The sequence below is a fragment of the Boleophthalmus pectinirostris genome, unplaced genomic scaffold, assembly GCF_026225935.1.
Source record: "Boleophthalmus pectinirostris isolate CB_2022bp ecotype Guang Dong unplaced genomic scaffold, ASM2622593v1 HiC_scaffold_15, whole genome shotgun sequence".
In the NCBI taxonomy this organism is placed as follows: domain Eukaryota; kingdom Metazoa; phylum Chordata; class Actinopteri; order Gobiiformes; family Gobiidae; genus Boleophthalmus; species Boleophthalmus pectinirostris.
Window position 1 is genome coordinate 9,174,276 of NW_026571070.1, and position 16,346 is coordinate 9,190,621.

Consider the following 16,346-nt stretch of genomic DNA (forward strand, 5'->3'; position numbering starts at 1 on the left):
TTTCAAATCAATAAAAACACAGAAGGAGTGAGAGCTTCGGGGGATTTTTTCTTACTTAAAAAATCAGAACAGGTGCTTCTCAAGGACGAGGCTTAAAAGCAAAACAACAGTGAAGATGGCCAGGCTTGTATAAAAACTTTCTGTGAAAAAGCGAAACAGTAAAAGTCCTTTAATAGTTACAAAGAGGAGCCAATGTAACTTTTAAAGGACTTTTATTATGCCTTGGATTTGACCTCTTTTTTTTATTCTATCATAGTAATTCTTTGTACTACAAGCATGCCATAGTAATTCCTTTTTCTTAATGCTTACTCAGTGTAAATGAAGAGTAAATGATGATTAAAATGATTTACAATTTACTCTAAAAGGTGGAGGGAATTCGGGTGGAAGTGTCTTATACGATTCTTTATTACTCCTCAAATTATTGCCAGAGTTACAAGGGTTAGATTCTCATTGTTGGAGACAGTGTGGGCCACTCAAACGCCATATTTTTTGGCCACGTACAAAATTAAAATCATTCTGGGACAATGTGTTGTGTGAAAAAATCTGATACGACTTGACTTATGTTGTCCCCGAGGACCCGAAGATATTTTTTTTAGACCTTCTGCCTGGAGAGGTGATCGAAAAAGCGGACAGATACCTTTTTAAGATTCTGACTTTGGCATAAAAAAAAAAGCAATAACAAGAAGCTGTGAGCAGTGAGTCAGTGGTTAGACACGATAGAAGAAATATATTCCAAGGAACGACTGACTTTTTTTCTGCGTCTCAAAGGACATTTCTTCATTAAATCTGGACAAAATATTGAAATATAAACAAAAAGAGACTTGACTTTTATATCCTTATTACAGTGCCCCAGGTTTTGTATTTGTTTGTTTGTTTCGCGAAGTTTAAAAAAATAATAATAATATTTAAAATTTGACATGGACTAAGACAAATCCAACAGTCAAATCCATCAAAATCTCATATTTCTTGTTGGTGCCTGTGACCTTTTCTATGGATCCTATCTGGATGACTACACAGATTACGTGCATGAATCTTCACTCCTTAACGTGTTTCTTCTTTCTCGTCTCCAGTGGACTTCGGCGTGAGCGCTCAGTTGGACCGGACAGTTGGGCGTAGGAACACGTTTATCGGGACGCCGTATTGGATGGCCCCGGAGGTGATCGCGTGTGACGAGAACCCAGACGCCACATACGACTTCAAGGTGAATACGATTAGTCTATTTTAATTACCGTATTTTTCGGACTATAAGGTGCAATATCAATAATGTTGAATTCTCTCGACTATTTTCATACATAAGGTGCACCTGATTATAAGGCGCAATATCAATAATGTTGAATTCTCTCGACTATTTTCATACATAAGAGACTGATTCCTTAGCCCAGGTGTCGACGATCCATTGGCAGATCGTGGTGTAATTCACCCTTGTCTTGGTGAATGTGTATTATGAATGTGAATGTGGGTGGATCATTTAACATTTTTCATTTCCTACGAGGAGGACTCAGATATACATTGAGTAATAATGTGTTTAATGCAGCTTTGCGCACATTTGTTTACATTTTACAGAAACAAAACTTAAAACCTCATGGGTTATTTGCTTAAACTGTAAGTGCTGAAAAAAACAGCTCGCTCCTTGTGCACTAATGCGGTTCAGCTTCTGTTGGACTCCGCAAGGCTCCTGATTACGGTAGCTGTAATACACTGACAATCCATCAAGCGGTGCGGCTTCGTAGTTTACCAAAGTCGTACTAAACCAGTTTGACAGATTTTTGAGTGCTGTGTACCACATAAAATCAGTTCGAGGTCAGTAAGCACAACCATGTCGATTTTTGAGAAAACTAGTGCATCTTATAGTCCAAAAAATATGGTAATGCGTTTTTTCTTTTGCTTTATCCTCTATAGCAGGGGTGTCAAACTCATTTTGGTCCGGGGGCCGTATCCAACCTACTTTGATCCCAAAGGGGCCGGAAAAAAATAAATAATGGCATATATACCCCAAAAATAGCAATAAGTTCAAATATTTGAGCAGAGAAACACAAATATATTACAGATTTTTTTATTTTTTAATTGATGAACTCTTTCTTTTACAAAATATTATAATATCATGAACAACCTGAAACTTTAAGAGAAAAATGCAATTTCAACACAATGTTTTAACATAAAATAATAGGAATAAGTCCATTTTTCTTCAGCACTTGGCGTCCACTTTTCTCATTTTTGACATTTTGTTGATGAGGGTGTCACTTTGCCTGAAATGTTTCACAGTGTGGCATTAAACCTGTCCATCTAAAATACATTCAATTATGGGTGTTTTTATTGCTCAAGGAACATGCACACCTGCAGTCAGCGAGCTCTCCTCTGCGCAGATCTGACCGGTATCCTGATCTCATAGCATTTCCTGCTTCTTTTCACGGAGAAAGTTACCAAAAGCCACCTTTGCTACCGACTTGTCACCATGGAGACAAGAATGTTCCACAGTACGACATTATCGACACTTATCTAGATTTTGTTTTCATAATAGATGTTTTTATTACTCAAGAAAACCCTTCAGAAAACATGCATCTGTAACACGGTCTAATAGTGTTATCTGCTGTCTCCATGGCGACAGATAAGTTGAATATACTGCAGAACATTCTGGGCAAAGCAACTGCCTAAAAGTAGAAAAAGAGGCACTATTTGCTGGATTTGGTTTTGAGGTTACAACCATTCAAACCCACCAAAACTCTCATATTTCCTGATTTTGCCGGTGACCTTTGTGATTCCATGTTTGAATGATATTTTTCTTCTACCTTTCCTCCAACATTAATCACTCCATTCTCTCACATGATCGCACAAACCATTTACCCCGGCAACGCATCCCGGAGGTTACAAATATCACTGATTTCGCTGCATTTTCACTGGATTTCTCTGCGGTTTGGAGAAAGCTGAAAGAGCCGTAATGGGGCCGGTTCCCTGTGTGTTCAAACTCTATTAAATGCAAGTCTCTGGAGCTCGGTGAGACGAGAGAGCTTCACATTATGAGATTAAATAGGCTTTAAATAGGCAAAAACCCCGGCGCTTTGCTCAGATAGGAGTTCAAATGGTTACACTGTGGGTTGAAAATGTAAGGGGTATTTTTAACGGCTGAAAATGTCATTCACACAGAGGGACAAATAGCAGTGTTTGGCCTTTCTTGACAACGGGCTTTTCGTAGGTGGTGTCACAGGAGGTGAAGTTTTGAATGCTAAAAACATCTTAAAGCTATTTATAAAAGCATTCTGAGTCACTACAGACGATAAATATGTTGTTTATTAAAAAAGTTACATTCAAGGATTAGACATAAATTCAGATTGGAGTTCTGCGTTGGCGAAAATACATCCTAGTTGAAGATTGCGTGGGATCCTGAAGACACGCTTCTCCAAAACCTTACTGAAAACAATACTAAAGATGCGAGTCTGGTCACTGGTGAATCTGAGTTCAAAGGGGAGTGATTGACAGGTGGAGCAGCCGATCAGAGACACACGTGGCCCGTCTGTATCAAAACAAATATGGCTGCTTATGAGGAAAAAAGAATGGGAAAAAATTATCACAGGGTATTGAAAAACATCACGGATTTCTGCAGAATCAACGAGCGAAGAAATAAACTCTGTGAGATTTAGACTTAGCAAACTTTATTGATCCACAAGGGAAACTATTTGGACTCAGTACCTCTCAGCATATTATAAAAGCAAAGAGAAATGGTGTAATAAATTCTAAATAAGTAGCAGAAATAGCAAGAAACTGATTCAAATAAGGCATTGTTTCCCAGAGATTTTTTTGGGGTCGTCTTGTCACAATCTGCATGTAAGGTTGCAATATACAGTTCTGACACATGTTGAAATGTTAAGACATGTTTTGTATAATTTGTAATCTTTTTGTAATTATTTTATTGACTATTTTGTTCCAATAGGCGAGTTTCAGCTGACGTCATTGTTATTAAAAGCCTGCGTTGCATGCTGGGAAATATTTTGGTCGGAGGCAAGAAACACGGTAGCGTCAAACACAGTGCGTGCGTAACCCTGATAATGGTAAATTCCTGCTGCATTATCGGATGCACAAATAGAAGCACGGAAGAAGGAAAATGTCTTTTTCGTATTCCGAGTGAAAAAAAACGTTAACGGCGAATTAAATGGCTTTCAAACATTCACAGAGCAAACGTAGAAGATCCTAGCAAACCGTGGATTCCAACAAGTTCAACAACACATCGAGACTCTTGCAGACTTTCATCTTTTCTGCTGTGAATGGCCCAGGAGTTTCCACCAAGTCATTGTGGATATCACCGAAGTGAATATTTGTCCAGGTAGTTGGCGATTCTGACCAGAAATTTGGTTTGGTCCACCTTTTGTCGGGGTTGAAAAGGGTGATTTGGCTCCATCGATGCTTATGACCAATTTCTGGTCAAATGGTCTTGGGTCCTCTGCCGTTAGAGTGGATAAATAACCGGGATAAATTCCCTTTACGTGCTTTCTCGCTCCGTCTGTCATGTTGAAATAGTGTTTATTGCCGCCGTTCAAAATAATTCCCAGCATGCAACGTGCACTTTTGTCAACAGTGAAACTCGCCTATATTGCTGGTTCAATTGAATGTTGAAAAGAAAAAGAAACGGGCTACATTTACTGTCCAAATAGGCGACTTATGGATCCTTTTGCTGCTTCAATTCCTGTTTTTCATTGTTTAAAACTCGAGTAATACTAATTGTTCAGAGAGTCACGATCACTCAGTCAACAATCAAATATCCTCGTTAATGTTCAACAACGGTCAAATCCACCTTTATTTTATGATTTACTAATAATGTCTATTGACTTGGGTTTGTGACTTTTAAAATATGGGTCCCCAGAAAAAAAAAAACTTTGGGAAACACTGAAATAAGGCATAGTTACATAAATGTATTCAGGTAAAGATAAAATACAGAATCTGAGGTGTGAGAAATTTGATCCTGTTGAAAATGTGTCAGGTTACGTTAGGTTACGTTAGATTGCTTTATTCATACCCGTAGATAAATTAGTTTTGCAGATTTGAGAGGCAGGTCCCACCTTTCACATTTCATTCATCCACATTATGTACAAAAAACACGTATAAAAACACAATTACAAAATAAAGTGTTACAGTTCTCAAGTACGGAATGGTTTGTTCCAGAAATAATTAGTTAAATTAATCCATCCATCACGCTTGGCTAAAATCACAATAAATATTTAAAAATATATAAAAAAAGACTGATATCTGGTACAAAAAATACAGAGATTACAGATGTATTATACTATATAAGCAGCTTGAGGTTAAAAGAAGTCTAGTGTGTACTTTTTGCATCTACTTTTATCGTTTTATTGTCTGAAAATTAGGAACTGTGACAAACTGTGGCCTCTGAAAGTTCTGAAAAGAGCTTATAAACTCATCATGGTGAATAATTAGGATGCTCTGAATGCATAAGGTAAATGAGGAATCACTTTGGAACACTGTAAACCTTTTAAACAAGCTGCTTTTTTCACAGTTTTAAGACAGTAAAACTCAAGTACAGCGTCTTTAATATCCTCACCACTAGACCACAGCTCGAGTGAGAAGGATAAAACGACATTACAGCATAGTTTTATCTTCGATGGTTCCTTTAAACAACCCATAATATTGAATAGGAGCTCTGAGTTAGCAGGACAGATGGGTGTTGAGGAGTATTTTTACCATCTCGCAGGAACAGTGACCGCTGGACCCTGCCTCCGATGTGTGAATGTGCGGCGCGCTCGGACCATGTCACACTTCATCTGACTGTTGTGTTTTTCTTCTCAGAGCGATTTGTGGTCCCTCGGCATCACCGCGATCGAGATGGCAGAGGGAGCGCCACGTAAGTCAGAAATACTATACAACTGTTAAAGGCATTATGATGTAGATGAGACTGTGATTACATAAGTAGACAGGCCAATACAGCGTGTGTTCAGTCGACTGTGAGACTACACTTTAATTAATTAATAAAGCATGAACCAAGACAACAAACAGAATGATACATGTTTGGTTACTATTTATTTAACATGCAATCTCTAATTTACATTTCAAATCCTGAATAATTCTTAAAGGGAACATATTATTATACATACTATTTTCCGATCTACATTATAAAACAGACCTGGAGTTGTGTTTTGTTTTATTCACACATGTTTAACACACAAACCCTGCATATTTAGGCTTCTCCAAAACAGAAAACACTCTTCTCCACCTCGTGATGTCATGTGGTAATACAGGAAGTGCTCCACTGTGTTGTAAGACTCCATGCACCTTTACTAGAATCGTTTGGATAATTTCAGTTACCGGAATTCCTCATGAACAAAACGTAGCTGTTAAAGGGACAGTTCGGGATTTTGGACGTAGGACCTCATTTCCAGTGTTGGAGACATGTGGAGACACTTTTTTAAGGCTACGTTTACAAATTATTATATCACCGTATCAGAAACGATCTGCGTCCAGACACGTCTTTTCTGTGCCCGCAAGTTTTCCCTATCCACACAGATTTGAGCATATTTGTTTACGTTTTACAGAAACAAAACTTAAAACCACGCGGCTAATTTGCATAAACTAAGAGCTCAAAAAAACAGCTCACTATTGTGTCGCTGATGCGGTTCAGCTTCTGTCGGACTAAAGGACACGACTCAGTGGAATATGGGTGTTCTTTCTGTGACAGAGGGGTGTTCTGCTGATGGTGAGTCTGTTCTGTGCTTCTGTCTCGCTGGAGATGGTTCATGTTAAGCTTTTCAGAGATTATACGTCTGCAGGTCGTACACACAGACCGTATATATGAATGGACATATATTCTAGCTTCTTAGTGTTTTGGCGGTGCACAGACCTACATCAGTGTATCAGTGTTTTCAGGCGTCCACACAGTGCCGGATCAGATCCGTATTCAGATGGATTTGTGGGAGCTGGCAGCACCAGATCGTTCCGTCTCTGGAGCCATTTTCAGTTGGATTAGTGTGGACAAACACTGCATCCACAACGAAAACAACTCAAATACGAACTAGTGTGGACGGGCCTAAATATTCCATCCAGTCCTTGTTAGAGCCCGACCGATATGGATTTTGTTGTTGCCGATATGAAACCGATATAATGGGAGTTGGCGCTGCCGATAGCCGATATAATCGCCGATATATTTAGTGATGTAAAAATTCACTGTAAATCTTGAATTGTATAAAAAACTTAGGTTTGGCTCTAGTGGATTTTAAATTGGGTTTATTTAAGCAACATTTATTGTTCTTCTGCCTCTTTGTGTCATATTTACAGATCACATTCTAGCTACTAGTGATGGGTAGCAGGACTAAAGCAGGACTAAACCAGGACTGAAAAAGGACTAAACCAGGACTAAACAGATCTAAACCATGTGTAAAACAGGACTAAACCAGAACTGAACCAGGACTGAGTGTCGGGACTCGGTCTCTATCTCTCTCCCTCTCTCGAGCCCAAGATTAGTCCTGGTTTATTCATTTTATGCTGAACTACAGCCAAATAGGCTAGTTTTTTTCTACCCTATGCACACGCATATTTTTGAAAGTTTTATTTTTAGCCTCTGCCGCTGTCAAACTCCCACAAGTCTGCACGCGACGTGAAGAGAAAGTGAGAGAAAGAGAAAACACGGCTCCCAATAAGAAACATGCTCCCGTCGTTCGCTTCAAAGAGCCGTTTCGTTCACGACCGACCCATCACTACTCGCTACTAAAGTAAGCTACCGCTATTAGCCTTTAGCTGTAAATGCTGCGCACCGCGGTAATTAATTATATGCATAAATGTGGATCATTCACACATCTATTCACAGCTCATTTACATATCAATGCTGGTCCAGTAACAAATATACGGCCAATATAGTCACTTTACAATAGGCCAATAGAAAACAGCCTGTTTATGTGCAGGAGCTACAGCAGCTAATCCATAACAAATAACCAAAACTATCTTCAAAATCGATGTATTTCCAACACTCAGCCTCACACAGGCTCCTCCTCACATCATAAGTCTGAACTAATAAAAGTCCTTTTAATCCAGACTCAAACCGATTGTCCGTAAAAAGAATATAATCTCAGTGTTGCGCACGGCTGTGGGTGTAAACAAACACACGTGAGTGAAGTGACGTGACTCTGTGGTGTGTTCAGGGACAGTACGGACACAGACACAGACAAATGACTCCGTAGATAAATACTGATGTGGAGCCACATATTAGGACATTTATGTGTTTGTAAATTGGATTAAATGAACAGAATGTAGAGAGTCTAAGCTTTATAACGAGGTATAACATTCCCACGTGAAATATCGGCCCAGATCAGGAAGCATATCGGCCGATAGCCGATATATCTCCAGGGGCCAATATCGGCCGATAATATTGGCCAACTGATATATCGGTCGGGCTCTAGTCCTTGTATTTACAGAGGTCACTGGTGCTAGGCTGGTGCATGTCAATGGCCATAGTTATACTGCCACTAAACACAGTCTTACCCACTCAACAAAACCCCCGAAACAAATCTATTATGACACCAGACTGTCAATGTGAATGTCTGTGTTGATAGAATAATGTTTGAACTACTGCATCGTATGAATCGTCGCATGTTGAAGGACTATTTTCTCGTATATCAGTCCGCCGCTGCCGAGCTTTCTATCAGGAAGTACAACTCACTGCTGCTGCTCAGACATAAATCCTTCATATGCAAGGCTGGTTTTAGTTCAAATATTATTCTATCGACACATTCACATCGACAGTCTGGTGTAATAATTGTTTTGCCTCGGGTGCTTTGTGGAGTGGTTAAGACTGGTTTTAGTGGCACTGGACGGAACTGGATTTAGTGGACTGGATGGAATATTTAAAAACGTGTCTCCACACGTCTCCAACACTCTGGCTCACTAAGAAACAAGGTCCTATGTCCAAAATCCTTGTCCCTTTAACTTGAAATCTACCACTTCATGACATCACAAGGTGGAGTTTTGGAGATGTAGACAGACTAATAATAAAGGATTACTCAAACATGTGTGAATGAAACAAAACACAACTATTGATATGTACCATAATACACTGATATAAATGTCTGTGGCATGAAATGAATATTGATGAATTGATTACAATGATTTTGCAGTTTCCTCTATTTGTGGCTGAATAGGAGCATCGAGTAGTGGGTCTAGTGATAGTTTGAGTCTTCAGTTTGACAGTTCTAAAACATGTTATTAACTTTGTATTTTCCTCTGGTCATTTTCAGCGCTCTGTGACATGCATCCAATGAGAGCCCTCTTCCTCATCCCCAGAAACCCCGCCCCCAGACTCAAGTCCAAGAAATGGTGAGAAGGAATTGTTTTTTTTTGGTTTTTTTTTGACTGATTTACTTTTGGTTTCCTAAAAAATAAATTAAGTAAATATATGAATAACTGCATCTTTAAAGGGGACATATTATGAAACACTTTTTTTGAGCATTTAACCTGTTACAATGGTCTTCCCTCCATCATTAGATCACTCAAAGTTATGTTTTGGTTGATTCATGCATGTTTGAGTGCTGCTTTATATTTACGTTTATTTATCTGTTTATCTAGAGTTTAAAAATGTCTTGTAGCCACTTTTCAACAACTATTTAATAGGGATGGGACAATAAACAATAATATCGTTTATCGTGATAATAAGGGTAGACAATAATCATTCGTGGGACATTTTATCTAATCGTGATAATCGTCAATAAAGATAATCGTCATAAATCACCAGAATGTGCAGAAAAAAAAGGACTCTATGATATTTACTTCTAGATCACTGTTGTTTTCACTTTCATTAACAAAGGTTAGGTTTACACTGAAACGAATCACCGTATCACTGTATCACCACATCGGAAACGATTTGGGTCCAGACACGTCGTTGCTGTATCCACAAGTCTTCCTTGTCCACACATCTTTGCACATATTTGTTTACGTTTTACAGAAACAAAACTTAAAACAACATGGCTAATTTGCATAAACTGAGTGCTCAAAAAACAGCTCGCTCCTTGTGCCCTGCTGCGGTTCAGCTTCTGTCAGACTTAAACGACACGACTCAGTGGATTATATGTGTTCTTTCTGTGACAGAGGGGTGTTCTGATAATGGTGAGTCTGTTCTGTGCAAGTAGTTCTAGCTCCGCTGTTTCCCGTTTGTCTTTGGTTTGTTTAAACTGTTTTCCGCAATAGCGTCACATGACCAATGTCTCGAACCCAGCGAATCAGGAAGGTGCAAGTCACAGTGACGCGGTCCAATAAGGATGCAACTAGAGCTCCTACGTCAGCGTATCAACATTTTCAGGCGCCCACATGGTGCCGGATTAGATCTGTACTCAGATGAATTCGTGGTGGCTGGAGGCACCAGATCATTCCGTCTCTGCAGCCGCTTTCCATCGGATTAGTGTGAAAGAACACTGCATCCACAACAAAAACGACTCGAATATGTACTAGTGTGGATGGGGCCAAAGTACAACATTATTGTAAAAGTTGTTTAAATATGGAACCTATTCATAATAATCAAATTCTCATTATTCATATCCATAACTTTCATAATTATCATGATCTAATTGTTAATTACAGTTATCTTGGTCCTGATAATTGTAACACCAAACTTCTATATCATCCCATGCCGACTATTTAAACCAACTAACTAAATAAAACAAGTAAAAGGAAGACTTCAGGCCGAGTTCCTCATCCTAAAATTATTATAGGACCTTGACTGAACTTACTCCACCTGTGAAAAGACTGCATATGTAAATGTATTTGTGATTTCAGGTCCAAGAAGTTCCAGTCTTTCATTGAGAGCTGTTTGATGAAGAGCCACAGTCAGAGGCCGAGCACCGAGCAGCTCCTCAAGCACCCGTTTATCAGAGACCTGCCCAACGAGAGACAGGTCCGGATCCAGCTTAAAGACCACATCGACCGCACCAAGAAGAGGAGGGGAGAGCGGGGTGAGGAGGAAAATATAAATCTCCTGATAATTTAACGTTAATCGAACTGAGATCCAGTCAGTTTCAATTAATCCATAATCAGTTTGGGAGTTTTTAATCAAGTTTTTAATTGAAAAGTCTAATCAATCCTTTCAGTAAATATATGTAGTTTGGAAAATTATGGTCGCTCAGTATGGGGAAAAACAGACATATATTTTTTGCCATATTGCATAGAAAGGTTTAATACTTACAAAAAAGCAATAACTTATCCATTAGGGGTGTGCAAAAATATTGAAACATCGATATATCGTATTGTTTAATGTGATGATACAGTATTGATATCGTAGGCTGCTGTATCGATATATCACCAAGAGTATTTTTTGGTATATTTTACTAAATTATTTTATTACAGAGCTGCAGTTTTGTTGTTTGTTCAGAGAAAGGAAACTCATTTATGCAACACATTTGACATTTTCATTGTTTTGATGATTAAAATGGGTGTGTTTCATATGAAAAAGAGGTTTAAATGTGTCTTGTTGCTTTTGTTTTCAGATGAGACTGAGTATGAATACAGCGGCAGTGAAGAGGAGGACGAAGAGAGAGATGTCGGAGAACCCAGGTAAGTTTAAACTGACCAGCTGCCATTTTTGCTACCTGCTTGTTTCCATGGAGATGTTAATGTGTTGCTCGTAATGTTCCACAGTATGACATTATCTACCTTTAAAGTACCTATCTTAGCTTTTTTTCATAACAGGTGTTTGTTATTACTTGAAAATACCTAAAAAAACATGCATTTGTTTGACCTGTAACTTGGTCAGATGTCTCCATGTAGACAGATATGTTTAATGCCATACTGTGGAACATTCTAGGCAAACCAGTAACTTCTCTGTGGAGACAAGCACATGGTGTCCCCTTCACCAGAAAAGTTACACCGAGTTCCCCGGTTCAGGGTTCCCACGGTCATGGAAATTGCGCTTTGTGTTGCATTTTTTTGTATGAAAAATGCTCTATAAATAAAGTTTGATTGATTTATTTACTTATAGAAATCCTAAAAAAGTCACGGAAATTAAAAATACCACGGAATTTTGTAAATTCTATGAAGTTTTGGAAAAGTCACTGAATTTTTGTATCTCTTTCACGCAATTACAGTGTTCTGTTAAGTTATCGTTAGGCTATTATGATTATTTCACGCCTTTGGTTTAAAAGAAACGACAATAAATGCACTGACAGTATTTTGAATGTTAAAAATCTATATCATAACCATAAGGTGAGTGGCAAGGGTTAACATTTCATATTTAGCCCTAAAAGTCTGATCAATTCTACACATGTAGGTGCCGAAAAGTCATGGAAAATTCACTTTAGGTCATGAAAAAGTCATGGAAAAGTTTTGAAATTTCGTCAGTGAAAAAGAGTGAGAATCCTGCTGACTTCCTCCATCAACCCAAAACCTGCACAATGGGTCAAATCCTCCAGCTAAGGTAGTTCTAACTCTTGACCAAGACTAGCTCAAGATTTGTAGATGGTTCCCACACCCACTGCTCCTGATTAGTTGCCCCAGTGGCACTGAAGGATGTGGCAAATGCAAAGGGCAAATTTCCCTGTGAGGGCCATAAAGTGTACCTTAACTTTACTATAACCTAAGAGACATACGATCAAAAACACACAAGAAACAAGAAACACTACTAGACCATGTAGCATTTTAATTCTCTTTTAATTTTGATATTTTGGTCTCTCTGGTTTATTTGCCCCTGAAGTTCTGCTGGAGTGTCAACCATGGAATTATAGTAAAAACTATTTTTATTCTAGTTCTACAAAGTCAACTGAACAAAGTTTATCACCTCGCTGCCTCCTGTTTCTCTTCATGAAGTTCCACAGTTACTTTTTAAGACGCAAAAGTAAACTATAAAGTTGCTATAAAAGAAAAGGACATGTTTGTGCACAAAGTCCTGATGATTTTTCAGGTAAGTTGTTCTAGCAGCAGAAATTCCGGTGCAAATAAACCCGAGAGAATAAAATATCAAAATTAAAATAGGCTCCGAGACTGTTTATTGATTTGTGTTACTTGAAATAAACTTTAATTAAATATTGCAAATAGAGGTTGAAATATTTTTTTTGTTTGACACTAACACAGAATAACAAACTTTTCCCATTTTATTGTTTTTCGTTCTTAATTGAAATTCAAAAGAACGTCTCAATACTATCCCCGTTATTGTTTACTAAATATGTTGTGGTCCGTTCTCAGCTCCATCATAAACATCCCCGGGGAGTCGACTTTGAGGCGGGACTTCCTGCGCCTCCAGCTGGCCAATAAGGAGCGGTCCGAGCTGATCCGCCGACAGCAGCTGGAGCAGCAACAGAACGAAGAGCACAAGAGGCAGCTGCTGGCGGAGAGGCAGAAACGGATAGAGGAGCAGAAGGAGCAGAGGAGGAGGCTCGAGGAGGTCAGGACCAGGAGAGAGAACTGAAACTGTGCACTCAGATAAAAGCACAATTACATGGCTAAAAATGTACTGCTGACAAAATTGTGCTTAACATTCCCGGAGGAGGAAGTGGGTGTTTAATCTGTCTAACTTGTCGGCAGCTCCCAAACCCTTAATATCCACATGCATGTAATTTTCAGGCTCGTACACAGTTTAAGAACAGAGAAAATAGATTCTTCAAATGCAGCCATTCAGATCACTGCTTCCGGCACTTAATTTTGAGTTGATGAGAAATAAAAATTAGCTGCAGTTTACAATTTACAACAGACTCGTTGGTGGAAAACACAAAATAATACTCATTTAATGCAGTTTTATAAGCATTATAAATTTCTCTAGATTTGACCAAAATTAGGGGTAAACATGATCTGAAATGAGACTAAACCACGACTAAAGCAGTTTTGATGAACCCAAAGGAGTACAAAAACATATATACTGTATGTCTCGAAATAAATCAAATACTCAAACTATGTTATTTGGTTCAGAAATAACAAAAGCGCTACACTGGATCAAAAAACTTACTCATTAAACCGTAGGGCTAGATTCTCTTAAAATAGAAAAATGATGGCAGAGGCACTCTGATTTGCGGTGAATTTATTAAAAGTCACACCAACGCGTTTCAACTACTTGGTCTTCATCAGGGCTAATTGAGTAAGCAGCAGGTGTGACCATTTATAGGGGTTGCAACCCAAGACACGTGATAGTTAAAAACTAAAACATTTTTTCAAAGTTTTCAAAATTTTTCAAAACATTTGCATGTTAACAGATAAATCACACTGTTCTGTATAAGTTGGAGTAGAGTCAACAATACATAATCCCTTAAATTGCACAGCACACTTCAAAAAATTATTCTCAATAGATCATCAAAAAGAAGAAAACACCAGTGATTTCAAAACAAAGGTAATGAAAAATGAAAAAACTATGTTATTAGGTTCTTTTTTCAGACCAAGCGTTTGTTTTTATACCTGACAGTTTCGACTGCTCTCTAGCGCTGTTCCTCAGAGTCACGTGATGTTGCCGTGACGTGTCCACTCAGCCGATTTAAACAGGTTTGGCACTGTTTTCCTACCGGTGGAGGCAGGACGACAGCGCCATCTGCAGTCCGACTTCCTCGGGACAGTATCCCAGCTGTGTGAGAGTAAAAAAGCCCCCTCGTCCCGGTTGATAGTCCCGTGGGCACATATTTTGATTGCCTCTTTAATCCAGGGACGATGTTTGCTGAAAAGAACCTAATAACATAAATTATCGGAAAACCAAATGAACCTCATTTTACCAGATGCTCAAACTGCACTGGGTACACAGCAAAAGCGGAGTGATAAAATTGACTCTCACAGAATCAATTTTAACATTTTCTCAGAGTTTATATGAGTCTAATCTGTTCTAGAGTTAATTTAACATTTTTGGAAATGTTAATGAAGTAACACTGGACCAAAGTTCATATTTAACCCCAAAATCAAGAGTTATATTAACATTTTGGGAGTAAACAGATAACACTTTGTAGGGTTATCCTGATTTAGCTAAACAACACACAGAGGTGTTTTATTTTTACACTTTATTTTAGTTAATTTAAGATGAAATTATGAACAAAAGTGGTTCAAACTGGTCTTCTCTCGCAGGAGTGGTGAAGTGGTGGGTGGGAGGTGCCGAATTAACACTAAGGGAAGTTGAATTAACACTAGGAGAAGTTGAATTAATGTTAACCTGCAAATAACCAGTGTTGGGGAGTAACAGATTACATGTACTGGAGTTACGTAATCAGAGTACAAATTATGATTAACTGTATTCGGTTACAGTTACTGTTTCAGTGAGTGGTAATTGGATTACAGTTACTTTGTTGAAATAAATGGATTACACTGCGGTATTTTACTGTTTTCACATTGTGGGCTATTTTGGGCTTTTTTTTTTTTTTTCCTCTGAGCCAAACCAGGTCTAAACCAGGACTAAATAAGGTCTAAACCAGGACTAAAACCAGGACTAAAACCAGGTCTAAACTAGATCTAAACCAGATCTCAAACAGATCTAAAACCAGGTCTAAAACCAGGTCTAAAACAGGATTAAACCAGGACTAAACCAGGACTAAACCAGGACTAAAACAGGTTTAAACCAGATTAAACCAAGGACTAAAACCAGGTCTAAACTAGATCTAAACCAGATCTAAACCAGGTCTAAACCAGGTTTAAAACAGGTCTAAAACCAGGTCTAAACCAGGACTAAACCAGGACTAAAACAGGACTAAAACCAGGACTAAAACCAGGTCTAAACTAGATCTAAACCAGATCTAAACCAGGTCTAAAACCAGGTCTAAACCAGGACTAAACCAGGATTTAACAGGACTAAACTATCAATAATATTTTTAATACGGTTAAGTAAAGTCTGGGCTTTTTATTTTCTTTTAGCAAACAAAACATCTTATGTTACGATATCCTGGTCTTTGCTTCTCTACAGCAAACCAAGTAATCCAAAGTATTCAGATTACGTTACTCACTTTAAGTAATTTAATGGATTACATTACAAACTACATTCTGGGGTATGTAATCTGTAATCTGTAGGGGAATACATTTTAAAAGTAACCTTCCCAACACTGCAAATAACCCCAACTTGAACTCCCATTTAACGTTAAAATAACACTTAACTAGACGTACAGTAGAGTGGAGAGTAGCAAGAGTAGCATTATAGATCAGATATCGATAATTTATTACAAAACAATGCCAAAGTTTAAAGATGAAGTTGTTTTAAACCACGATCCACTGAGCTAAACGCAAAAAAAGCAGGGGATGCAGTACTGCTGTGTGTGTTTATTTATTACATTACCTCAAATAGAAAGCAGATGTAGGTAAGATTGACAAACAAGACAGAATTTCTCAGAGTCATTTCAGGTAAGATTATGTAATTCCGAACAATAAAGAAATAAAAAACGGATTCAAAACCATGTTGCACCTGCTTCACACCTGGACGG

General features: G+C 38.3%; 1 protein-coding gene across 1 annotated transcript in view; it reads left to right on the forward strand.

Annotated features, from left to right (window-relative positions):
• Positions 1–16,346, forward strand: part of tnikb (TRAF2 and NCK interacting kinase b) — a 111,064-nt gene that overhangs the window by 41,474 nt on the left and 53,244 nt on the right. Inside the window, exons 7-12 of the mRNA XM_055150928.1 lie at positions 1,071–1,201; positions 5,794–5,848; positions 9,228–9,306; positions 10,759–10,934; positions 11,466–11,532; positions 13,156–13,354. Coding sequence (XP_055006903.1) covers positions 1,071–1,201; positions 5,794–5,848; positions 9,228–9,306; positions 10,759–10,934; positions 11,466–11,532; positions 13,156–13,354 — 707 coding nt within the window. The remainder of the gene's footprint in view (positions 1–1,070; positions 1,202–5,793; positions 5,849–9,227; positions 9,307–10,758; positions 10,935–11,465; positions 11,533–13,155; positions 13,355–16,346) is intronic.